The sequence below is a fragment of the Lampetra planeri genome, chromosome 23 (genome assembly GCF_965212315.1).
Source record: "Lampetra planeri chromosome 23, kcLamPlan1.2.h2, whole genome shotgun sequence".
Lineage (NCBI taxonomy): Eukaryota > Metazoa > Chordata > Hyperoartia > Petromyzontiformes > Petromyzontidae > Lampetra > Lampetra planeri.
In genome coordinates this window covers 6780664-6807091 of record NC_136129.1, presented here as the reverse complement: position 1 = coordinate 6807091, position 26428 = coordinate 6780664, and the positions used below count along the sequence as shown (strand labels likewise).

General features: G+C 48.0%; 1 protein-coding gene, 3 non-coding genes and 5 pseudogenes across 4 annotated transcripts; 5 read left to right on the top strand and 4 right to left on the bottom strand.

Annotated features, from left to right (window-relative positions):
• Positions 1-5533: 5533 nt before the first annotated feature.
• LOC144726357 (heme oxygenase 2-like) lies at positions 5534-14456 on the top strand. Its single transcript, XM_078604989.1, has 6 exons — positions 5534-5776; positions 9567-9681; positions 10723-10916; positions 11358-11655; positions 12482-12569; positions 13676-14456. Exons 1-6 carry the CDS (start codon positions 5706-5708, stop codon positions 13801-13803), a joined length of 894 nt encoding a protein of 297 aa, XP_078461115.1. The 5' UTR covers positions 5534-5705; the 3' UTR covers positions 13804-14456.
• Positions 14457-18883: 4427 nt separating this feature from the next.
• Positions 18884-18993, bottom strand: LOC144726597 (5S ribosomal RNA; annotated as a pseudogene).
• A 773-nt stretch (positions 18994-19766) lies between these two features.
• Positions 19767-19895, top strand: LOC144726582 (5S ribosomal RNA; annotated as a pseudogene).
• A 1113-nt stretch (positions 19896-21008) lies between these two features.
• LOC144726573 (5S ribosomal RNA) lies at positions 21009-21127 on the bottom strand. Its single transcript, XR_013587308.1, has one exon. It is a non-coding gene; the product is annotated as a 5S ribosomal RNA (ribosomal RNA).
• A 773-nt stretch (positions 21128-21900) lies between these two features.
• LOC144726596 (5S ribosomal RNA) lies at positions 21901-22009 on the top strand (annotated as a pseudogene).
• A 946-nt stretch (positions 22010-22955) lies between these two features.
• Positions 22956-23074, bottom strand: LOC144726571 (5S ribosomal RNA). Its single transcript, XR_013587306.1, has one exon. It is a non-coding gene; the product is annotated as a 5S ribosomal RNA (ribosomal RNA).
• Positions 23075-23847: 773 nt separating this feature from the next.
• LOC144726581 (5S ribosomal RNA) lies at positions 23848-23976 on the top strand (annotated as a pseudogene).
• Positions 23977-24979: 1003 nt separating this feature from the next.
• On the bottom strand, positions 24980-25098 carry LOC144726570 (5S ribosomal RNA). Its single transcript, XR_013587305.1, has one exon. It is a non-coding gene; the product is annotated as a 5S ribosomal RNA (ribosomal RNA).
• Positions 25099-25871: 773 nt separating this feature from the next.
• Positions 25872-25980, top strand: LOC144726594 (5S ribosomal RNA; annotated as a pseudogene).
• Positions 25981-26428: the final 448 nt, after the last annotated feature.

The following is a 26428-nucleotide window of genomic DNA, read 5'->3' as shown; positions in this document are numbered from 1 at the left end:
CTTCAAATCTAGAACGTATGAATTAGTATCCCACTTGGGTGCAGTGTGCGGTGACATCTGCATGGGTCCTGCACGTGCGCCACCGAGCCGATTGTGTGGCCATAACAACGCGCACGACGATTTGAGGTCGTGAATCCGAATGGTTAAAACAACCTCCGATTAGCACGGTGGGCTACGTACGGCGCGAAAGAAGTTCGACACAGCGCATACGTACGTGCACGAGAGCGCCGTGTTGCTCCGTATACGGAGTTGGCTTGGGGTTGTTGTGGGTGGCAGCGGCTGGGGTAGGAGTATGGGTGAAATGTAATCGCTTTGTTTGTGACCAAGCAGAACGGCTTCTGGGGGGGTGGTGGCGGTGGGGGGTGGTGGCGGTGGGGGGTGGGTGGGTGAGAACAAGAAAAACCACACAATGTGACTCGGCACAAGCACGGAGCGAACGCCGGCTAATCCCCGTCTCGGAAGCTACGCAGGGCCAGGCGTTTGAGCCGAGAACAGCGTTTGTGGACCGACTAACGCAGTGGCCAGATGGATGGTGAACAGCGACGGCCACAACGCAGCGCACGTACACACCGCCGCATCTGCGCCGTCGTTTAAAAGCCACGGCCGAGCGAAACCGGCGGCGTCTCGCATGTGCGCTGCGCAGGCTGAAGTCTGGTCAACACAAACCTCCGCCCAAAAAAGCGGGCGGTATTGGGGGGGGGGTGGGTGGGAAGGGGATCATCCAGCGGTGGATCGATGAAAGATCATGTGTGCGAATTATTGGCGGTCGAGGCTGGAATGATAAGGGGAGGGGGGGAGGAGGGAAGAATAGGTTTGGGTGGAATGTTTTCAACCTTGTTTGTGACACAGCAGAACGGGGGCAATGGGGGGTGGGGTGGGTCAGTGTGGGGGGTTGGGGGATGGGTGCCGAAACCAAGCAGACGTGACGAGGCACAGACGCGGAGCGAACGCTGAGTCACGATGGCTTCAAACCACGGGATCAACAAGGCGGAGGAAATCCGCGGAAGTTACCCACCACCACCACCACATTGTTGAACTGTCGCCTCCGTCTGATTAGTTTTGTTGTTGTTGCGAAAACACCCGTCGCTCCTTTCTACGATATTAATCCATTTATATTCATCATGTTCAGGAACCTTCGTCTGGACTGCTCGGTGTCGTACATCGTATATATAGGTCGATTGAAATATAAAACTGGCGGGGCGGCTTTCGCGGATTTCCTTTTGCGTTCAAGCGGAACGCGCTGTGAACTCGTGGACTTTCCGTGGCGCAGAGCGAGTCTGAGAATGTACACGATGTGAGAACGGCTCACGGCCCCGAGTCACATTTAAACGAGGCTGGTTAACGCGTGAGTCTCTGACGGTGTTTAATGATTCGCCACTTTTTAATCCGCAGGAACATTATGTGACTGCCGGTCTCGACATTTCGTGCGGCTTTACCGTGCGAGCTGAATCCGTTTCTAAGGAGGTGTTGTCACTGTCCAGGTTCCTACATGTATTTATTTCCGCGAATAATCTTCGGACACGATCAAGTCTACTGCTGGATGAAAGCCTCGCCAAGTCGTGGCCACCCCTCGCGATCCTGCGGTTTTAATAATCCACCCAGCACACGAGTTGGGCCCTCCCATTGCCTCGCCGTCACTTTTATTCTTTGCCATAACCCTAAACCTACACGTGTCACCCTCCGAACACACAATATAAACGAGCTTTGCCCAACGTATTTTTCACTATCCGCATAATAATCACAGTAATGTCACCTGCTGAAAAGGCAAACACATAGGACCATTAGAAACCAGTGGGGTGTCCATAAAGCCGAATCTATTCTATTTCGAAAGCAAAAATAAAAACGGTCTACATATTCCTCAATAACACCCCCTTAAAAAGGGTATATTTATAATAGGCTACGTTTTAGGCAATGGCGCTTCTTGAAAATACATGGAGAGGCCAAAGAGGTATAGTGGACATAAGTTCAATCTTGATTTGAAGCTTTCGTGACTGCGGGAATCCATACTCGTTGGTTCTTTCGGTATAATAATAGATCTATTATTTTTTCTACCCACGTGACTTTACCGAAATAACCAAAGAGTATATATGGATATAAGTTGGAGAGAGAACATTTCACCAGTGGTCCTTTGTAATAATGAAATACGGTACGTAATTATTTGACAACATCCCTGAATATCAGTTACCAAAATCGGTTATTAATCAAAATCAGTTTTACATCGGCAATTGCCCGAGACGTCAGACAATACAAATCACCTTCAACCCACCGCTGTAAGTAACAAACTTCAAGCCATCTCCCAATACACCCCCAGGGGAAGTGGCACCCAAGGAATGGAATGTGTCCGATCGAGAAGATATCCACCCCTTACGATGGAATCAGCTCGTGTGCAGTAGCTACTGCTGCTGATAGTGAACCTATTACACTCAAACATAAGCTATTTGATTTACCAGCTAAAGGCCATTGAGCGATTAGTTCCTTCTCAGAGGCAACCTGGCCCACACATGATGATAGCTTATCGAAGTGGCCGATATGATCACGTGTGCAAAAGTTCGAGTAAGTGGCCAAATCATCTTGAATAACCAGGCGAGGGAGACCATGACCTCACCACCGCGTACCACAGGATTGCGAGAGATGGCGACAGCGGCGAGTTAGGAGGAGGTTTTCATCCAGCAGTGGATTCACCATATTAAGCAGCTGCCTCTGATGATGATGAATCCGCAGATTGACGAATCTCGCAAACGCTACAAGCTTGTGTGTGTTGTTTACCACGCTCGCAGTAATTTCACACGTGCCACTCACTCCAGTCTGAGGTTACTCACCAAGTCTTTCTCGTGACAGACATTCACCATCATCGCGTCGGCGACGATGGCACGCGGCACCGACCGCAGTGCAGGCCACCGCGTTGTAGAAAGAGGGCCTCATCCTGCGCAAAGGTTATGCCGGCGTCCCCACAAGAGTTCCTCGGAAGGGCGCCGTTCGAACTCCACTCTTTACCTGGATGGATGATGGCGCAGGGAATGTCGTCCATGATATTCTTGCAAATGTGGCCAAACACAGCGAGACAGATGCGTCTCGAGCCGGAGGATGATGTCATCGTCGATGGCAACAAGTATATTTGTGCGCTCCCGTAATGCTGCGCATGGGGAAGGAATTTGTGATTCGTGCGGATTGCGACACGCCGTTTCAAAATGCGGTTGGGGGGAAAAGTAATGAATGCAGACATAATAAAAGGCTCTGCTTAAAATGTACAGATGTTGACGGTCTGTCTTTGTTCAATACATCATATACATATCAATCGACTCTAGATCCTGCTGGGCGGTCGGACAACGAACACAACAATGAATAATTTACACTCCTAAAACGCCTTTCATCCGGAGGTCACAAGGCGCTGTGTACAGATGCCACCATAAAAAAAAAATATATGAAGTGGCCGTTAACGAGATAGCAGTGTAAAAAGTGGCATCAACAACGTCGCGTATCTGTCATATAATCCGCCCTGGCCAACGACGACAGTGCCCACACGCAACCGAAGTTTACGTGTGCACGTTGTACACCGTAACTTTCTCTCGATGCTCACATATTCTTTGCTCGCATATGCTCACATCGCCGAACTTTTCACACATCCGCCTACAACGTCGGGGCCTGCCGAGTCGGCTATGTGGTCGTGAGTCCTCGATTTAAGACCGAAACCGGAGGACTTCTTCACAATGCCGGCTTATCGCCTGACGAAGCTGGTTGTAATCTTCTAGGTTCTTTCGGTAAAGTCGCGTTGTGGCCGAAACGTCGTGAGAATTGTATTTTAATGTGTAATTTTTATTATTTTATTATTTCCCTTCTACGTGACTTTACCGAAAGAACCAAGAAGATGAATCCCTGCAGTCACGAAAGCTTTAAATCGAAATGTAACTAGTTGTAATCACCAACGATACGTCGTAATACGCGAATTTGCAAATGTCGTGGGTTTACCCTCCAACACACCGGTGTGCTGAAGTAGTAACTAACAGGCACGTTTGGTTGACGTGACAAGCCACATTCATTGGCTATGCCGGGTGGTGGCGGGTTTAACGACACAATCACATTTACGCGATCTAACCCCCCCCCCCCCCACCGAAACAACCTTGTTTTATTATGAGATACGTTGGTCTTCAATTTTTTCAGACGCTGTCTCCCCGACAGACCTGGTCTTCACCTGAGGACGGCTGCTTGCGTTGTGGCCGAAACGTCGTGAGAATGATCTTATTATGTTTTATTTTATTATTTCCATTCTACGTGACTTTACCGAAAGAACCGAGAAGACGTTGGTCTTCGTTGTTGTTTCCCTCGTAGCAGAGAAAACGCGGCCACTGTGAATCGCGGTTCTTTGTTCAGCTGAGTCAGAGTGAGGGCGAGTGGGGGCGGGGGGGATGGGCTGCTGACTTGACTCAGCACGAATGTGCGAGGGGGGTGGTAGGGGAGGAATGGAGGGTGGGTTGGAGGTTGGGGGGGTGGTGGGGGTCATACAACAAACACGCCATTCCCTTTTTGTGCAGCGTCAGAGAACGACGTGACACAGCGTGGGGGATGGGGAGAGGAGGCGAATGGCCGTTAGTTAAAGAGGAGAAACGATGGAAGAAGAACGGGAGGGGAGGGGAGGCGCTGGTGAGTTCGACGTTCGTCACGTGCCGCTCACGAGACTCACTCGCTGCCCTCGTCCAAACCATGACTCGGCACAAACAAAACAAAAGAAACAACTAAAAAATCCCTTCCCCCATTTGTCGCCGTGCGTGTTGAGCGAACGCGCGGATGCGGTTCGGGCCGCCTCCCAACCGCGACTTGTGCTGTGGTGGTTGGGGTTTCGGGCTGGTTTTGCGTGGGTGCGTGTGCGTGCGTGCGCGTGTACGTGCGTACATGTGCGTGCGCGTGTACGTGTGCGTGTGTACGTGTGCGTGCGTGCGCGTGTACGTGCGTGCGTGCGCGTGTACGTGCGTGTGCGTGTGCGTGCGCGTGTACGTGCGCGTGTACGTGTACGTGCGCGTGCGTGCACGTGCGTGCGTGTATGTCGGAGATTCGATTGCATCTCTTCTTTGACCGGGGAGGGGGTGGGGGATTGAGCAGGAGAGATAGGGGAGGGAGCGGTAAGGGAGTGTCGGGATTTCAGGAAAGAAGTGTGAGAGTAATGGGAGTGAGTGAGTGGAGCGTAAGAGTAAAGGAGTGAGCGAGAGATGGGAACGAGTGAAGGGAGTGGATGGTCTTAGGGGAGGGAGTGCGAACGCGTAGGGAAGCGAGTAAGGGAGTGGAGCGAGGGAGAGTAGAGAGTGGAGGGAAAGTCAGTGGAGGGAGTGAAGGAGGGAGGGTGGAGCGAGGGAGGGAAGGAGCGAGAAGAGGGGAGGGAGTCGAGGGAGGGGGATGACGAAGGGGGGTGAGAGGGGAAGCAGGGAGGGGGGTGGATGAGGGGTGGGGGTAGAGAGAAAACCACTCTGTGGTGGTGGGGCGTGGACGGGAGGGATGGGGGGGGTGACGGGGTATATAAAGAATCGCGCATCGCCAAGGCTCCAGTGCTGTGGTGGAGGCTGAGTTTGGTGTAAGAGCAGCGCAGAGAGCAGCTCAGACCGCACGCTACAACTCTCACGCCGGCTCTCCGTGATCCCGCGACTACTACAACTACATCATCATCATCACCACTTACACAATCCAACAACAACAACATCACCAACAACATCGTCATCATGCCTGCCAACGACAGTCAAGACGTGTCCGTGCAGCATGCTGCCCAGCACGGGAAGACGCTCGGTCTCGGGTGAGGATCCTCTCCTCCCTCCCTCCCTCTCCTACCTTTTTTTTAATATTACGATCAGTGGAAACAAGAAGATGCTCGGTGTATTCGGCACTTTGCTTCGTTCATCATTTCGTAATTTTTTATTAACGTACATTTTTTTTACTTTGCTTCATGTAAACCCCCACCTCTCGCTCACTCTCCTCTCTCTCCCTCTCTCTTGTGCAAAAATAATTGATGACATTTTAATACCACGTCAGTTGGCAATCCTCAAACCAAAAAAATTAACCCGTAAAAACAAAGTTTTTCACTATAAATCCTTTATATGCGTGGCGGCTAGAGTCCTCTCGTCCTCTGGCTTGAGATGGCTGCCACCTATGGGTCAGATGATTGCCTGCCACCATTAAGCAATTGGTAATTATATATAAAAACAAATTCTAAAAGTGTAAAATTAAGGAAATTTTTTTCTCACGAAAATGAATTGTCACGCACAACGAGTCTGTGTGCAAAATGTCAGCTCGATTGGATCACGTGATGTGGGTGAAAAAACGACCGAAAGATTTGCACGGTCGTAAGCACGCAAGCAAGCAAGCAAGTGAACTTAATATAAAGGATTTTACAAAACCCCAAAGCGTTGACTTTTAAACGAACGTCCATGCTTTCCTCTCTCTCCCGCGTTAGCAGCGCGTGGGTGAGGAGCGGTGGCGGAATGGTGAGCGCACTGCTCCTCGTGACTCGGCCATCTGTCGGTCTCTTGCTGTGAATGAAAGAACGAAGGGCCGTTGCCCGAAACGTCGCGTTTTATGAGTTTGTGTTGCAGGGCAGTGCTGTTGAACAGTGTGTTGAGTTGTTTCCCCTCTGTTATTTGTGCCGGCGATCTGAGTATGATTTTCCGACCACGGCTAACGTCAGCGGCGAGTGATAACAGAAACATTTCAGACCTCCCCCCCTCTCCCTGCCCCCATGTGTTGCCCACGCACTGACCACACCAGCTTCTATGTATGTATGTATGTTGAACTTCTTTCGCACCGTACGTAGCCAACCGTACTGATCGAAGGTGCCCGGGGTAGGACAACAAACTAAACACACAAAGCAGTTCTAAAGAAATGTGTTTTAGTTTAGAGTTAAAAGTGCACGGCTCCAGCGGCTTCCTAATATCGGAAGGGAAAAAAACACTACGCTCGCTTGATGAAGAATGGTAAAAAGAAAAATATCCCTCGTATAGCCTTGACAGAATGTTGTGGCAAGTGTAACGCACAAAATAACCTGCATGGCCTGGGGGAAGGCCTTTATCCATTCGTGGATCGAGAATGGTTGGAACGTATTTGTTTAAATATCAGTAATGAAATACCGATTGCCGATAGTTTTTGTTGCATGCTGGACTGCAGTCATAACATAAGCTGTGATTGTACAACAATAAACGTTCATTTACATCTCGCATGTAACGTAACAGATGTCCCCGAATGCAGCTTTGGTGGGGGGAGGGGGGACCCTCGTGGGAGCTGTCCCTGTGCGGCGACACGAGGTGGAAGTTGGGCAGTTTTAAGTCTGACACTAGGGGGCGACGTTGCCATTCATTGTGTTTTTACAATGACCCCCCCACTCCCCATTGAGGGTAAACAAAAAAACACAGTGCGCAATTTCACAATTACCGTGAGCCAATGCTTCAAAAGATGTCTTGGGCAATGGCTCTCCCCCACATGGCCGGTAACGTAAACAAAAATTGACTTGATAAGCCACTTTTTTTTTGAGCTATCGTATGTGGCCAGGTTGCTTCTGCCAAAAGAAAAGAGCTGCAGTTTCTACGCACAGCGGGTCTCACCTGGTGAAATAAGAAATATAAAAAAACAATTGTAATGTCCGCAGTGAAGCAGACGACGGCGCCTAGTTTAATGGTTAATGATAAGCGAATGTTAATAAGGGTGTACACCGTGACACGCTGGACTGTGGAACAGCCGTTTCAGATGGTGCGTTTTGTAAGGTAGCTGAGACCGGATGAGGTTTGTGTGGAACGTTTATGTTGTTCGCTGCTAAAAATAGGCTGCTTAAATCAATATGCGACACGGTAAACAAAACACCTCTCTTGGCTTCTGCTTCGAAGGTAAATTGGCCAAACACGTCGCAGTTGTGTTTTATTATCTGTGTGCGTGCCCTTTAATGCCACCGTGGGTTATTGTCCGAACGCGTTCCGTTGAGTTTTCAGCTTCATTGTGTATGTTTTGTAGCTTAAGGAGGAAGCCAGGGAACCCGGAGGAAACTCAAATATATCAGAGGGGGGGGGGGGGGCAAACTCGACGGGGAAAGGCACTCGAGTTGGGAGTCGAACCCACACCCCTCTTGCTGCGAGGCCGCTGCACCACGACGCGAACATCTTGAGTAGTGAGCGATTCTTCCGTAGTGTCTTGAAGATGTCAACGGTAAATGTGTCATTAATTCGTATACGGTCATTTTGCGTTGTGGGTGTAAATTACATGTAGGTGTTGTTGAAATGCGGTCATCTATCAGTTTGATTTCACTGTGGAACAAACATTTATTTTGGGTAGTGTTATTTCCTAATTGCGTATGCCTCAAAAGTACAGAAAATGGCTATTATTGCCCACAAACTTTGCTTTTGTGACCAGGACAGTGATATTTTGAAATGTGCCTATTTTCAATGAGTAAACGTGGTGTGCATTTGTGTATTTCGTACACATAAAGTCCTGGTCACAAAAGCAAAGTTTGTTGGGAATAATATCCATTTTCTATACTTTTTAGGCATAAGCAATTAAAAAAATAACACTTAGTACCCAGGAACAAAAAAAATCTGTGACGTAGTGTTATTCGTAGTATGCACAAAATTTAAAAAGAAGAAAAAAACACTTTTGGCTTGTTAAACTAAAAAAGTATAAATGCCTTCACTGTGCCGATGGTCAGCGTGGGTTGGCGAAATGGGGTGATCTGGTGACCGGTTCGCATGTCACGGGCCAAGTGCGTTAGCCATGCCCATGAGTTAAATCGTGTTTGTTATTGACAAACGTTTTAAAATTTTTGTTGTCAAAGGCATTGCCTTGTCTCTCGGTTTCTGTTACACCGTGGGCTTGGCTGAACGTGGAAACGGATGCTTTTCATGTGAAGTATTGGAGAAAAACTTGATGACTTGGCGGTGTTCCGTGCAGCCCAAAGCGATACAAAACAAATAGTTACACTCCACACATCGGCAGCTGGACAGACAACCGTTTGTCTTGTTTAAAATAAAATGTAAAATCATTCCGCAAAGGGAAAACCTCACCGAGTCTAAAGACGATGCCCTTTCAGGAGAGTGCTGCGTTGGGATGCTTGTGGCCAGTTCCGTTAACGAGTGGGCTTCTTTGTGCTTGTCCTCATCTGCACCCTGGACACAAACCCCACCACGCACACACACACACGCGTGCACGAGGGGGGGGGGGGGCGAATAATTCAGCACTGCCATCTCCTGGTCACCTCGCACGCGCCCACTCCTACGACTCGTGGCAAGCCGTGGGCAAGTTACCCGCGCGCGAACTAAACCTGGCAAGCGGCCGACGGTCGGTCCCAGCATCATTTGGTGAATTCAAGGGTCACTTCTGGAGTCATCGGTTCAAGGTTCGAACCGAGGGTCCAGTTGCTCGATTGAAGGGGTCAGTTCGAGGGCTCGTCCCAGGTTCAGTCACTCAAGCTGGTACTATACCTGGCTGGTACTCAACCAGAACCCAAAAATCCTGCTCAGCTTCTGAGATCTGACGAAGATGGAGGGCATCGTTCGCGGTGCCGTTTCGTATGCGGTGCGTAATCATGTCTTGCTTCTGTTGTCTTGCAGCAATGAACTGTCTGACATGCTGAAGGTTGGGACCAAAGATTCCCACACATTGGCCGAGAACACCCACTTCGTCAAGGAGTTCTTGCAGGGCCGGATCCGCCGGGACCTCTTCGAGGTGAGTCGGTGGCGGGCAATTAGATGTGAGCTGCTTTTCAGGGCCATTGCAATCACTGTACAGGAATGACACCGTGATGCTAGCGCTAAATTCAGTGTTGTGAGGCTTTCAATTGAACACCCGAATGTTGGAAAGCGAATGCATTTGCTTTGATGTGAGGCCACGTGTGATGCGCGCCACGGTGGGGAGATGCGAACTAGCTCGCCTGGTATACAGGAGGTCGTGGGTTCGATGCAGAGGTCGCAACTGGGTACCCGATACCCGTACCCTACCCGATACCCGGCTACCCGTACCCGGCCAGGTACGGGTACGGGTACCCGTTTGCGACCCTGGTGCGGCCGTGTACGGGTAAGCCGTGAGTCACTGGCGAGTCACCGTTTGTCACTCATTTCCCAACTTCTTGTCTCTTCTCACAATTCAAGTTCCTAGAATCAACCCACCCGCACCTGCAACATGGCGTCATCCCAGAGGTCGCAATCAGGTACCCGATACCCGTACCCTACCCGTACCCGGCCGGGTACGGCCGGGTACGGGTTCGGGTACCCGTTTGCGACCCTGGTGCGGCCGGGTACGGGTATGGGTAAGTAAACAAAACCCGTTTGCGACCTCTGGTTCGATGACGACTCTTATGTCCGCATGTATGAAGCTTGTATGTTCTCCATGTGGTCGCGTGGGTTTTTCCCCGGGTCTTCCAGTTTTTCCCTCCACATTTAGAAACATGCGCTTAGAGTTTTCGCTTGCTATACATTTCCACATGATCAGCCACTTTGTTCAGCTATAATTTGTGGCCAGGCCGCTTCTGAACAGAGCTACAAAGCTCATTGGGCCTTACCTGCTCAAATAAAAAAAAACATTTAGTTTGACCTTTGCTCGACAACAGCATCTCGGAGCACAGTTGTGTTTGTTTAAATCCTAGGGGGGCGGGGTGCAGGATTGTGGGGGGGCGGGGGAGAAACCCCCTGATGATGACAGCTGTCCCTGCGCAATAAAACAAAATGGCTGGCTGTGTCTTTGCCTTCGCGCGGCCGTGTTGTCGCGCAGCACATGACGGTGGCGCTGTACCACGTGTACACGGCGCTGGAGGAGGAGATGGAGAGGAACAAGGGCCACGCCGCGTTCGCTCCGCTCCACTTCCCGCTCGAGCTCAGCCGCAAGGCCGCGCTCGAGAAGGACCTGCACTTCTTCTACGGCCCGCAGTGGCAGAAGAAGGCCGCCCGCTCCGACGCCGTCGACAGGTGCGTGCTCACCTTCGCCCCGGGGCCTCCCGCTTCTCGAAAACGCAACGGGCGCGCGCCTACGTGTCTTATTTCGCCTGCTTACACGGTCGCACGTACGTTTTATGGATGTACGTTGAACTTCTTTCGCACCGTACTTAGCCAACTGTGCTGATCGGAGCTGCGGCGGGGGGTGGGGGGGGCGTAAGGATAATCAACTAAACACAAAAAGCGGTGCTGGAGATGTTCGTTTTTAATCTAGATTTAAAAGTGCCATAGCTGCAGTGGCTTCCGAATAACCGTTCAAGTGACATTTTTATTTCAGTGTCAGCTGGAATAGTCACAGATGTTATATTCGAAGCGGCGCGAAAGAAGTTCAGCATACACACAGGCAGCAATGCTGCCTCGCCCGACGTCGCGCGTGAGTGACGCCTCTCGTCGGCCGGTCCCACCTGTCTGCAGGTACGTGGAGCGCATCCGGTGGATCGGGGAGCACGAGCCGGAGCTGCTGGTGGCCCACGCCTACACGCGCTACATGGGCGACCTCTCGGGCGGCCAGGTCCTCAAGAAGGTGGCACAGCGTGCCCTGCACCTGCCCGCCAGCGGCGAGGGCCTCGAGTTCTACACCTTCGACAACGTCACCAACGCCGGCAAGTTCAAGCAGCTGTACCGCTCGCGCATGAACAGCCTAGAGCTGGACGCCAAGACCATGGGGCGTGTTGTGGAGGAGGCCAACAATGCTTTCCGGATGAACATGGAGGTGAGCAGCATTGACTTTGTGGGCGAAATCGGTGACGGAAATGTATTAATTTTGATGTCGGCGATGAATGTGAGCGAATGGGAAAAAAATAAAATAATCGTCAGGCATGTGACGGTGATGACGACGATTCCCCCCCCCCACCAAAGACCAAAGCGTGACCGACTCTTGACGAGCGAACGAGTTTGAATGAAGGTGCAGACGAAGGTGAATAATGTGGAAATGTCATACGCGGGTGGCCGAAAATGTGATTTTATTTCGCTCGTAACCTTTGTGAAAGCAAAGATGACGAGCGAAATAGAGAGAAGAAAATAAATTCAGGCTCATATCCGCCCATTCTCAGCCTTTCGGGGTGTACAGAGAGGAAAGTGAGCTTTTTCGATTTTAAGCTTTCATGACTGCATGGATTCATATTCTTGGTTCTTTCGGTAAAGTCACGTAGAAGGGAAATAAGAAAATAAAAAAATAAAAACATAATAAGATAAAATTCTCACGACGTTTCGGCCACAACGCAAGCAGCCATCCTCAGCCCTGTTCTTCACCTGAGGACGGCTGCTTGCGTTGTGGCCGAAACGTCGTGAGAATTGTATTTTATTATGTTTTATTTTTATTATTTTATTATTTCCCTTCTATGTGACTTTACCGAAAGAACCAAGAATAGGAAAGTGAGCCCCTGGAACCCAGGCTCCATTATTTTTTTCATTATTTTGATGTAAATGTGATCATGATGGAGCATGGGGCACCACTTTGAATTGAACGATGATTTTTTTTTTTCAAATGAATCTTTGACATATATATCATGGAACCCCAAATGCTGTCTCTTCTTAAGGTGTTTAAAGAGCTCGATGCCATCAGAGAGCTGACGCCAGATGAGAAGAAGAGTGACTCCTCCAATGCAGCTCCACCACTTCTGAATGGTAAGTAACACGTGATGATCCAGTGACAATAAGCACAGCTTATACGGACGTATTGAGATATACAGTGATCCCTCGTTTATCGCGGTTAATGGGGACCGGAACCTCTTGCGATAGGTGAAAATCCGCGAAGTAGGATTGGCCCCCTAGGAATTTCCGTATATGTGTGTGTGGGTACCAGAATGCTTAAAATATGTATATTTATACTTTATATATATATTTTACTTGAATCTATTTAATTATAAAACCTTAATATTATACATTCACTCTCTCTCTCTCATACAATACGTATTATGGTGTTCTACACTCACCAATGACAGTAGTATCTTGAGACTTGACTCCAGTAATGACGACGACGACGATGACAATGACGATGACAATGACGACGATGACAGACCTGTGCAGTTCGATGAATGTGATGATGAATGATGATGATGATGGTGTTACTGCACAGGTATAATGAGGCCTTTAAATCAGTTCGAAAAATCCGCGATGCACTGAGGCCGCGAAACTTGAACCGCGAAGTGGCGAGGGATTACTGTATACTTACAAAGCTACTCTTGTCCACACCCATATGTTTAGAACAGAAGGTGAAGTTTCCCAACGGGATTTCACTTGGTTAACAAAGGCTGTTGTCACTTGATGAATTCACTTGAGTTTCATGGTGCCGAGTATGGTGCCTTGTGCGTTTGTGTATGTTTTGTGTTTGCGTGGGGAGCGGTGGCGCAGTGGTTAGCGCGCTGCGCTACGAAACCGGCGACCCAAGTTCGATTCCCGCGAACGCACCCACCAACATCAGTTACAATTATTTAAACTGGTCCTGGGTCTACCCTAGGTCGACTCGGCCTCAAACGGTGCGGCGTGTAAACTATCGGCACCGGGGAGGACCAATTCGGTGTGGTGCTGGCCACACCACCCCCTCGTGTGGCGTGCCGACTTTTTATGTTGACCTTGATTAAACCGCACGTAGCCAACCACGCTGAATCGGAGGTGACTTTAATGCGTGCGCGCCAACTTAAAAGTCGGTGCTCGTTAACGGAACTTGCCCCAGCAGAGAATATAATAGGGATCTTTGTTTTCGTTGTGCCGTCGATCCTGTGTGTGTCCAGGCATGTGCTCCTTCCACACGGAGGCCACCCAGGCCCCCGGCGGGTCACTGATGTCTCGCGGGAACGTGGTGGCTGCGATCGCGTGCGCTGTCGCGGTCGCCGTCGTGTGCATCCAGTTTCTGATGTGAGACCCGCACGACGCTCGCAATGAGGATGGCTGCCTGGTGGTACGGGGGGAGGGGCGGGGGGAGGGATGGGGACTGAATCGACGGCGCAGGGAAACACGGTCATGAAAATGGATAGCACGCAATTTGGAAGATCGTTTAAGGCCGCTTTGTCAGTACCACTGCCGGATAAAGGCTTTCCCGAGCTGTGTAGGCCATACTTCACCGCACTGATGAGTGTGGGTTGAGTGAGCGAAGAATTGCCGGGGAGGCGTGAGGTGAGGTGGGGAGGGGCGGCAAAAACGGTTCAGATATTACTTGCATCACTCACAAACGATGTAAGCAGTGGCCTGGAATCAAACTCAGGTACCGGGGGTTGATATCACTGATGAGAGTTATGGTTTCCCATCGTAAAACTTGAGAAATAAAATCAGCATGTTAACTTTTAAGTATTTACTATGTCACAAATAGCATTGTGCAATATTATGCCACATTTTGTAATGGCAATTAATCCGTACATTTCAGAAGAGGTGTGGAAAACACCTGTGGATTCTGTGTTTCTTCTTTAGACTCCGTGACGGAGACTTTTATAGGATTTTAAGCATCTTTGAAAAATAAGTACAAATTTTAAGGAATTTTTAAATGACATCACGTTACTGTATGTGCTAAATATTAAATATTGACCAACCTTTCTTAATACCTCAATCATCCTATTTTTGATCTCAGAATACAAGCAGTCGAATTTTTGGTGAAAATTGTGAAAATTGCCTATATATCCCGCTAACTTAAGACTTAAAAGTATCAATATTTACTCTAAAATGCATGCCATACTGAAAAACAAAAAGTGTTTTAAATTATTCGCAGTGACTGTCAACACTGTGTTTGCAGATTAATTATAAGCCATAGGTGTTTTATAATAGAGACAAATACTGTCTGGCATCTTACTTAACTATACGAGACCCGTCCAAACTGGACATCTGTGAAAAAGAGCTTCATAGATCATCGGATTCCTCCAGTCGAAATGCAAACCAACGTAGAGCAGTGAGGCCCCAACCTGTGACCTGTGAACCACTGCTCATGGCCGCGACGGTGCGGCAGTGGTTAGCGGAAACCGTTGCGGCTACGATGTTTTTCGATTTACCATGGAAAACATTATTTCCAGGGTTGATTCCTGTCTTTGGGTCTGGAAAACTTGGGAATGACTTGTCACAGAGAGAGATGCAAGTGTAAGTTACTGACAACTGCAATGTGACATTTGTGGTTATTCGAGTCTCTGTGAGTCGGCGGACGAGATGAACACTGTATGGCCCCTACCTGCACTAATGTTCACGCGACAGGAAATGGTCAATCGATTAATCGTGCCGAAATATTTCGTTCAAGCATCCCGAACACAGCGTATACACGGCAGTAGCCTTTGGCAAAAACTCTCATGGACTTCCTTCCACTTAGCAACAATCAAACACCATCGTTCAAGCAAACCACTACTTGTGCAAATTATTGTTAGCTGTTATATTACTGTACTATTTTACCAATAGGTGCAATGCGTCTGTGTTACAGACACTAAAGGCCGAATTCTTGTGTAGGCAGGAAGCATTCCAACAAATTTATTGTATGAAAATAGAGAGTATTTAGAAAATAACATTGCATTTAGTACCTCTGAATCGGGCACAGCTTTTGGAAATCCACTGCTGGATGAAAGCCTCCCAACACCACATCGTTTATGGGGTTTCTTTAGCTATATTTCGCCATGCTGGTCAGTGTGTGCTTGAGAATTGGGGTGGGGGGCTGGTGAAAATATTTCTGCCAACGCAATCGTAAAGCCCTTTTGTGTTAAATGTGTTGCTTTGTGTTTCATTTATAAAAATGTCTAACTGTGATGCCCTTTACGTCATTCTCATCGAAACAATAACTAATTTGCACAATTCAGGGTTGAATATTCGATTTGTTTTCATCAACATAAATATACAATCTTTCTTATTAGTGGGTAACACTTTGAACATTTGATGCTATTGCACAATTAAATTTGTTTAAACGTATTGACATATGCAAGTGGAATTGCCACACATGCTTGAGCTAGTTTGTTTATTTTGCATTGCATTTCACTGCTATTTAAGGTAACATTTAAATAGACTAGATTTAATAGGCATGATAGAAATTACATTTTGACCATAAGGTTGCATCATTAAAATGATCCGGTGTAACGTTTCGAATACGTGAATAATTTAAGCAATGGTGACCGCACGCGATGCCACAGAAGTGACGTCACGTCTGCTGTCATCACATTTTCGGATCGATACTGAATTATTTTTCCGGATCGTCCAAATGACACATTCCCAGTAGACCCTATGACGCGAAGCTACTCTGTTTATTTGTGTTGGTATGTGTTTGCAAATAAGTTTAACTGTGAAATTTGCATTAAACCTCAGGTGGGGACAGACGTAATTAATACCAAGTTTGTCACCTTTATGAAAGAAAAAATACGAAAAAACCCCCAGCTTATTAAACGCCACCTACTTTTACCTGCCACTTACATCAACAGTCCACATTGGGATGCTTTGGTGTTGTGTTCTGGGAATTGATTCCGTGGTGAAAATCCCAATAAATATTATATTTATTCTGGGAAGTTCCCCAATCCTCTCTTAAATTTCCATCCTGGTCTTGCCAGTCTTGCCAGCGAGTCCACTGAGCAAAGTGCTTTAGCCTTTCACACTCGGAGACAATGGTTTTGAGAACCGCCCGTGCCAGCCACACTTCGAATACCGCAGACTTCTGAAATCTATACAGAGGAAACCACCTGCGATGTTTTGTTGTATGTGTGTGTGTGTGTTATGCTTGCTCATGCTAAAGATCATCCTTTTTTTCTCTCGCCGCGTCTAACTCGAATGTGGGTTTCTTTCTCTCCGGGGCTTTATTGAGCATATCTTTATTCCAACTTTCACCATGCACTACTTGCGGGCACCAATTTAACTCTGAACCATGTAGATGCCCGCAGCAGCAGTAGTGCACGCTGAAAGCTTGCGAGAATACATTTTCGATACACAGCAGCTGAACCCGGATAAACACACTCGCATCGCCTTTAGATACTTGTAAATACCACGTGGATTAGATGAGGGTGAACTAGTGTTTCTTTTTTCACGGGTTATGTGAAATGTAGTTTTTTAATGATTTGTTTTATTAGTTACGTGTCTGTGCATCACTGTTTCTGTTATACATGCACCATAATATACACATACCGAAATATCCTATGAATGCAAAATAAGGTAATTCATTCACAAAATCAGGTATTTTCTTGTTTAATTGCACATTCGTATTTTTGATGTGGAAATGGTAGTCCTGCTTTAATTCGAGATGGTTCTTGTTGGTGAGATATCCCTCTGTAACTCCACTGATGGATGAATATCTCCCCACAACACGCTGGTAACTGGTAACTTGACAACATTTAACAACGCTTATGAGAGTTGGGTGCTCCAAACAAGTTCAGATATCACTCCATAGAGATGTTAGCCATGGCTGGAAATCAAACTCAGGTTGCTGTGTTCATAGATTAGGACGCTAACCACTGCGCCACTGCTACACTTTCTTTCGTCGAATATTAGTCACTGCAGTACGGTTTATGTTCTTTTGAGACCAGCAGATATTCCAAGATTTTTCAAGTCACAAATGGTGGCAATGAAGCTCAATAGTTGTCTTTTGTAACATACGTTATTATTTTTCTGCGTGAAATTGTTTTCATGTAAAAGCTCCAAGACGGTTATAAAAATTATACTGACAACGGAAATGTTTTTACGATTTTATCTGCTTTTCATGTTGGTATTTCAAATTAATTTCTGCCTTGCAAAATCCAGCCCATGTTTGTATTTTTGGTACATCTGGTAGCGAACTTGATCCCACCAAAGATCTAAGTGATAGGCTGGCAATTCTTAAACCCTTTTTTTTACCACAATGGTTTTCAAAGCAGGAATAGCGCCCGAAGAAAACTAAAATGAAAAAAACATTTATGGAGCGGCATGATTCTTTTGAAAATCAGTATGTGGTCAAGGGGTTTAAGACATCATCGGCCTACTACTGAAATCAGTAGGGTTGGCAAGCATGTGCTTGGACGTTGTATTTTTTTCTTGTCATTATATGCCCAGGACCGGCCGTTGCATAAAGGTAGATCGGGCTAGGTTTCAACATTTGTGTGGTATAGTCCGGGTCTGACTTTGAGCCATTTCTGATTCTACCTTCTGATACAGGTGCCATGATTATTAACTCGTGATGTTGATTCTTCAACAGTTGTGCACCGATTAAAACATTGCACACGTGTTTCGTATCGCTGTCTTTCAATACTGTTTAATAACATGCACCAATGTTTGACGTTTATTTTTGTTTGTAATAAAAAAAAAGTTTGATTAACAATGTACTTCAGTGCACTTATTGTTTCACCAGTTATGCCAACTGTGTCCTCAACATATATATTTGACAACAGAAGTGGCTCATTACCGTTAAGGCCCCCCCTTTTAGAGCCACTTGTCGTGAAACGCCTGTCATGGCCCATGGGCCTTACACTTGACACTCCTCTTACCGACGGACTTCTCATCTGTGGTGCCCTGTTACCCATCACTGCGGCTCTTCCCATTATCTACGGGAACGTGAATTAGGGGAAGAACAGCAATTGCATTGTAGTTTCAGCAGAACGGAAAACCCGTAAAGATGTGTAAACTCTCATGGAGATCAATGGCTACGACCATTTCATCCTGAATGCTTCGTCTGAGCTTGTGAAGGAAAGTGGTGTCGAGTCCTGGTTAGTACGTGGATGGGAGACTGCATGGGGATACCAGGTGTTGTTAGGATTTTGCCTTTTATGTCGGAAGGGGGAGCTATTTACCCTACGTTTCAGACGCATAGAATGGCACGTTCATATGTAAGTCTGTAGGGGGAGCACTGACAACTCGGGGTGAAGGTGACATTGGTGAATTCCAATTTTGAATCCCACCTCGTAAAGAGTTTGACCCTGAGACGCAGTGCCCCCTGAAGACATTGAAATGCCAGTTCGGCTTCGTGCGCGTGAAACGTGGAGTAAATAGCGCCCCCTTGAGACACGAAAAGGCAAAAACTGTGTAAAAGCCTACAACACCTGGTATTCCCAGGCAGTCTCCCATCCAAGTACTAACCAGGCTCGACCCTGCCCTAGCTTCCAAGATCGGACGTATTCAGGGTGATATGGTCGTAGGCGAGAGCTGAGAGGAGATTTAGTAAACTTATCTCCAACGTAGTTGTGACCCACCTTTGGAAAAAGTAACTTAACTTATTGTGTGAAGACACTGCCTGCAGTCATCCTCGCATTCACAGTGGAGTTCAACTCAAGACGTCTCTGTGCAAACCCAAGTGGTGGTCTCAGCTCTGGAGCAACATCTCAGTTCTGAGCAACATCTCAGTTCTGAGCAGCTATCTCAGAGTAAAAGTTGTCACCATATTTACGTACAGTATGTGTGTGTGTATTTAAACCAAAACGTACAGACTTTATTAATCCGTTGATGGATGAAGACCGCCACATGCCGTGTCTGTACGATCCCGGGGGTTGATTGAGCATACTTCACCACGCTGGTGGACGGTGCGGGTTGGTGGTGAAGTGGTGGGGGTGGAGAGAGGCTGACCTGGTTCGCATATCACTCGACACCACCGATGTCAGCCGTGCCCGGGATTCTAACTCAGCTCAGCAGCTTCACTGCACCGTGACGCTGAGAGCCACGGCGCCCTAAGGGCTGTGGTCTTGACAGTGGCAGAAGTGAGCTCTGGGGTCGCGATCTGCAACTGGTGGTGAACACGAGTTTTGTGGGTAACATTTACTCGCTGTGAAAATGCCCCGAGACGTCTTGAGTTGAACTCCACTGTGAATGCGAGGATGACTGCAGGCAGTGTCTTCACACAATAAGTTAAGTTACTTTTTCCAAAGGTGGGTCACAACTACGTTGGAGATAAGTTTACTAAATCTTCTGTCAGCTTTCGCCTACGACCATATCACCCTGAATACGCCCGATCTCGTCCGATCTCGTCCGATCTCGGAAGTTAAGCTGGGTCGAGCCTGGTTAGTACTTGGATGGGAGACCGCCTGGGAATACCAGGTGTTGTAGGCTTTTTGTTCTCGGATTTTGCCTCTGTCCGTCGGCAGGGGGAGCGCTGTCTACCCCGCGTGTCGCATTCCGTGTCGTGCATTGTAGAGTTTTGTGCTCCACTATGACCCAAAGCTAACAGAGGGGGCCCTTGCATATGAACGTCCCCGTAGTTCACCAGCGTTCACTCACTCTGTTGGTGAGACACTGATTGTCAAAACCAGCCCAGAGTTTGTTCCTGTGTTCAACCAATGCCAATGAAACGATTCACTCCCAGGTCACTTGGCTGATGGGATGTGTAAAGAAATACTTTTATTTTGTGGATTTCGCGATGCTCAATGCATTATCGCCGGTGCTGACAGGAAAGCATTCTCCTACAATACCATTGTGCCAAGAGAATGTCATCATTTTACTTTCAATATAAATTAGTATGATTTAGTAGCAGAGGTGGGACAAAGTCATTGTTATGCAAGTCCAAGTCGAGTCGCAAGTCATCAAATTCATGACTCGAGTCTGACTCGAGTCCAAGTCACATGACTCGAGTCCACATCTCATAGGTGGGACAAAGTCATTGTTATGCAAGTCCAAGTCGAGTCGCAAGTCATCAAATTCATGACTCGAGTCTGACTCGAGTCCAAGTCACATGACTCGAGTCCACACCTCTGTTTAGTAGCCATAATTTTGATCGATTAAAGGATGCAACTCAATCGCAAGTAATAGTTCAACTGTTCTAACGCCAACAAAAGAAAACTGGTCATCAAAATGCATAGTTTTTAACGTGTTGTTCTTATCAGGTCCAATGGTGTAAATAAGTGCAAGACGCCAACTCACATTCCCCACTATCCCCTCTCCAGTGGGCAGTGCACAACACCCGCTTGTCGCACCCCACTTCTATGTACAGAGATTCCCGCCCTCACGAACCCCCAGGGACCAGCGTGGACACGCGGTCAAATAAGCCCCAATTACCCACTCGGCATGTGGAGCCCTCATCCAGCAGTGGATTGACAGAGGGCTGTTGAAGTTCAATCCCGCAGCTCTAAATGATTTGTTATCCGTGCGCCAAAAATAAAAGTCAGGTCGTGAAACGTGGAGTAAATAGCGCCCCCTTGAAACACGAAAAGGCAAAAACTGTGTAAAAGCCTACAACACCTGGTATTCCCAGGCGGTCTCCCATCCAAGTACTAACCAGGCTCGACCCTGCTTAGCTTCCGAGATCGGACGAGATCGGGCGTATTCAGGGTGATATGGTCGTAGGCGAGAGCTCAGAGGAGATTTAGTAAACTTATCTCCAACGTAGTTGTGACCCACCTTTGGAAAAAGTAACTTAACTTATTGTGTGAAGACACTGCCTGCAGTCATCCTCGCATTCACAGTGGAGTTCAACTCAAGACGTCTCTGTGCAAACCCAAGTGGTGGTCTCAGCTCTGGAGCAACATCTCAGTTCTGAGCAACATCTCAGTTCTGAGCAGCTATCTCAGAGTAAAAGTTGTCACCATATTTACGTACAGTATGTGTGTGTGTATTTAAACCAAAACGTACAAACTTTATTAATCCGTTGATGGATGAAGACCGCCACATGCCGTGTCTGTACGATCCCGGGGGTTGATTGAGCATACTTCACCACGCTGGTGGACGGTGCGGGTTGGTGGTGAAGTGGTGGGGGTGGAGAGAGGCTGACCTGGTTCGCATATCACTCGACACCACCGATGTCAGCCGTGCCCGGGATTCTAACTCAGCTCAGCAGCTTCACTGCACCGTGACGCTGAGAGCCACGGCGCCCTAAGGGCTGTGGTCTTGACAGTGGCAGAAGTGAGCTCCGGGGTCGCGATCTGTAGCTGGTGGTGAACACAAGTTTTGTGGGTAACATTTACTCGCTGTGAAAATGCACCGAGACGTCTTGAGTTGAACTCCACTGTGAATGCGAGGATGACTGCAGGCAGTGTCTTCACACAATAAGTTAAGTTCCTTTTTCCAAAGGTGGGTCACAACTACGTTGGAGATAAGTTTACTAAATCTTCTGTCAGCTTTCGCCTACGACCATATCACCCTGAATACGCCCGATCTCGGAAGCTAAGCAGGGTCGAGCCTGGTTAGTACTTGGATGGGAGACCGCCTGCGAATACCAGGTGTTGTAGGCTTTTTGTTCTCGGCTTTTGCCTCTATCTGTCGGCAGGGGGAGCGCTGTCTACCCCGCGTAGGCTTTTTGTTCTCGGCTTTTGCCTCTGTCTGTCGGCAGGGGGAGCGCTGTCTACCCCGCGTGTCGCATTCCGTGTCGTACATTGTAGAGTTTTGTGCTCCACTATGACCCAAAGCTAACAGAGGGGGCCTTGCATATGAACGTCCCCGTAGTTCACCAGCGTTCACTCACTCTGTTGGTGAGACACTGATTGTCAAAACCAGCCCAGAGTTTGTTCCTGTGTTCAACCAATGCCAATGAAACGATTCACTCCCAGGTCACTTGGCTGATGGGATGTGTAAAGAAATACTTTTATTTTGTGGATTTCGCGCTGCTCAATGCATTATCGCCGGCGCTGACAGGAAAGCATTCTCCTACAATACCATTGTGCCAAGAGAATGTCATAATTTTACTTTCAATATAAATTAGTATGATTTAGTAGCCATAATTTTGATCGATTAAAGGATGCAACTCAATCGCAAGTAATAGTTCAACTGTTCTAACGCCAACAAAAAAAGAAACTGGTCATCAAAATGCATAGTTTTTAACGTGTTGTTCTTATCAGGTCCAATGGTGTAAATAAGTGCAAGACGCCAACTCACATTCCCCACTATCCCCTCTTCAGTGGGCAGTGCACAACACCCGCTTGTCGCACCCCACTTCTATGTACAGAGATTCCCGCCCTCACGAACCCCCAGGGACCAGCGTGGACACGCGGTCAAATAAGCCCCAATTACCCACTCGGCATGTGGAGCCCTCATCCAGCAGTGGATTGACAGAGGGCTGTTGAAGTTCAATCCCGCAGCTCTAAATGATTTGTTATCCGTGCGCCAAAAATAAAAGTCAGGTCGTGAAACGTGGAGTAAATAGCGCCCCCTTGAAACACGAAAAGGCAAAAACTGTGTAAAAGCCTACAACACCTGGTATTCCCAGGCGGTCTCCCATCCAAGTACTAACCAGGCTCGACCCTGCTTAGCTTCCGAGATCGGACGAGATCGGGCGTATTCAGGGTGATATGGTCGTAGGCGAGAGCTCAGAGGAGATTTAGTAAACTTATCTCCAACGTAGTTGTGACCCACCTTTGGAAAAAGTAACTTAACTTATTGTGTGAAGACACTGCCTGCAGTCATCCTCGCATTCACAGTGGAGTTCAACTCAAGACGTCTCTGTGCAAACCCAAGTGGTGGTCTCAGCTCTGGAGCAACATCTCAGTTCTGAGCAACATCTCAGTTCTGAGCAGCTATCTCAGAGTAAAAGTTGTCACCATATTTACGTACAGTATGTGTGTGTGTATTTAAACCAAAACGTACAGACTTTATTAATCCGTTGATGGATGAAGACCGCCACATGCCGTGTCTGTACGATCCCGGGGGTTGATTGAGCATACTTCACCACGCTGGTGGACGGTGCGGGTTGGTGGTGAAGTGGTGGGGGTGGAGAGAGGCTGACCTGGTTCGCATATCACTCGACACCACCGATGTCAGCCGTGCCCGGGATTCTAACTCAGCTCAGCAGCATCACTGCACCGTGACGCTGAGAGCCACGGCGCCCTAAGGGCTGTGGTCTTGACAGTGGCAGAAGTGAGCTCTGGGGTCGCGATCTGCAACTGGTGGTGAACACGAGTTTTGTGGGTAACATTTACTCGCTGTGAAAATGCCCCGAGACGTCTTGAGTTGAACTCCACTGTGAATGCGAGGATGACTGCAGGCAGTGTCTTCACACAATAAGTTAAGTTACTTTTTCCAAAGGTGGGTCACAACTACGTTGGAGATAAGTTTACTAAATCTTCTGTCAGCTTTCGCCTACGACCATATCACCCTGAATACGCCCGATCTCGTCCGATCTCGTCCGATCTCGGAAGTTAAGCTGGGTCGAGCCTGGTTAGTACTTGGATGGGAGACCGCCTGGGAATACCAGGTGTTGTAGGCTTTTTGTTCTCGGATTTTGCCTCTGTCCGTCGGCAGGGGGAGCGCTGTCTACCCCGCGTGTCGCATTCCGTGTCGTGCATTGTAGAGTTTTGTGCTCCACTATGACCCAAAGCTAACAGAGGGGGCCCTTGCATATGAACGTCCCCGTAGTTCACCAGCGTTCACTCACTCTGTTGGTGAGACACTGATTGTCAAAACCAGCCCAGAGTTTGTTCCTGTGTTCAACCAATGCCAATGAAACGATTCACTCCCAGGTCACTTGGCTGATGGGATGTGTAAAGAAATACTTTTATTTTGTGGATTTCGCGATGCTCAATGCATTATCGCCGGTGCTGACAGGAAAGCATTCTCCTACAATACCATTGTGCCAAGAGAATGTCATCATTTTACTTTCAATATAAATTAGTATGATTTAGTAGCAGAGGTGGGACAAAGTCATTGTTATGCAAGTCCAAGTCGAGTCGCAAGTCATCAAATTCATGACTCGAGTCTGACTCGAGTCCAAGTCACATGACTCGAGTCCACACCTCTGTTTAGTAGCCATAATTTTGATCGATTAAAGGATGCAACTCAATCGCAAGTAATAGTTCAACTGTTCTAACGCCAACAAAAGAAAACTGGTCATCAAAATGCATAGTTTTTAACGTGTTGTTCTTATCAGGTCCAATGGTGTAAATAAGTGCAAGACGCCAACTCACATTCCCCACTATCCCCTCTCCAGTGGGCAGTGCACAACACCCGCTTGTCGCACCCCACTTCTATGTACAGAGATTCCCGCCCTCACGAACCCCCAGGGACCAGCGTGGACACGCGGTCAAATAAGCCCCAATTACCCACTCGGCATGTGGAGCCCTCATCCAGCAGTGGATTGACAGAGGGCTGTTGAAGTTCAATCCCGCAGCTCTAAATGATTTGTTATCCGTGCGCCAAAAATAAAAGTCAGGTCGTGAAACGTGGAGTAAATAGCGCCCCCTTGAAACACGAAAAGGCAAAAACTGTGTAAAAGCCTACAACACCTGGTATTCCCAGGCGGTCTCCCATCCAAGTACTAACCAGGCTCGACCCTGCTTAGCTTCCGAGATCGGACGAGATCGGGCGTATTCAGGGTGATATGGTCGTAGGCGAGAGCTCAGAGGAGATTTAGTAAACTTATCTCCAACGTAGTTGTGACCCACCTTTGGAAAAAGTAACTTAACTTATTGTGTGAAGACACTGCCTGCAGTCATCCTCGCATTCACAGTGGAGTTCAACTCAAGACGTCTCTGTGCAAACCCAAGTGGTGGTCTCAGCTCTGGAGCAACATCTCAGTTCTGAGCAACATCTCAGTTCTGAGCAGCTATCTCAGAGTAAAAGTTGTCACCATATTTACGTACAGTATGTGTGTGTGTATTTAAACCAAAACGTACAAACTTTATTAATCCGTTGATGGATGAAGACCGCCACATGCCGTGTCTGTACGATCCCGGGGGTTGATTGAGCATACTTCACCACGCTGGTGGACGGTGCGGGTTGGTGGTGAAGTGGTGGGGGTGGAGAGAGGCTGACCTGGTTCGCATATCACTCGACACCACCGATGTCAGCCGTGCCCGGGATTCTAACTCAGCTCAGCAGCTTCACTGCACCGTGACGCTGAGAGCCACGGCGCCCTAAGGGCTGTGGTCTTGACAGTGGCAGAAGTGAGCTCCGGGGTCGCGATCTGTAGCTGGTGGTGAACACAAGTTTTGTGGGTAACATTTACTCGCTGTGAAAATGCACCGAGACGTCTTGAGTTGAACTCCACTGTGAATGCGAGGATGACTGCAGGCAGTGTCTTCACACAATAAGTTAAGTTCCTTTTTCCAAAGGTGGGTCACAACTACGTTGGAGATAAGTTTACTAAATCTTCTGTCAGCTTTCGCCTACGACCATATCACCCTGAATACGCCCGATCTCGGAAGCTAAGCAGGGTCGAGCCTGGTTAGTACTTGGATGGGAGACCGCCTGGGAATACCAGGTGTTGTAGGCTTTTTGTTCTCGGCTTTTGCCTCTATCTGTCGGCAGGGGGAGCGCTGTCTACCCCGCGTAGGCTTTTTGTTCTCGGCTTTTGCCTCTGTCTGTCGGCAGGGGGAGCGCTGTCTACCCCGCGTGTCGCATTCCGTGTCGTACATTGTAGAGTTTTGTGCTCCACTATGACCCAAAGCTAACAGAGGGGGCCTTGCATATGAACGTCCCCGTAGTTCACCAGCGTTCACTCACTCTGTTGGTGAGACACTGATTGTCAAAACCAGCCCAGAGTTTGTTCCTGTGTTCAACCAATGCCAATGAAACGATTCACTCCCAGGTCACTTGGCTGATGGGATGTGTAAAGAAATACTTTTATTTTGTGGATTTCGCGCTGCTCAATGCATTATCGCCGGCGCTGACAGGAAAGCATTCTCCTACAATACCATTGTGCCAAGAGAATGTCATAATTT

Coding starts and splice junctions, on each gene's coding strand:
- LOC144726357 (XM_078604989.1), top strand. CDS start 5,706: ATGCCTGCCAACGACAGTCAAGACGTGTCCGTGCAGCATGCTGCCCAG. Junction 9,682..10,722: donor TCCGCCGGGACCTCTTCGAG/GTGAGTCGGTGG, acceptor GTTGTCGCGCAG/CACATGACGGTGGCGCTGTA. Junction 10,917..11,357: donor CGCTCCGACGCCGTCGACAG/GTGCGTGCTCAC, acceptor ACCTGTCTGCAG/GTACGTGGAGCGCATCCGGT.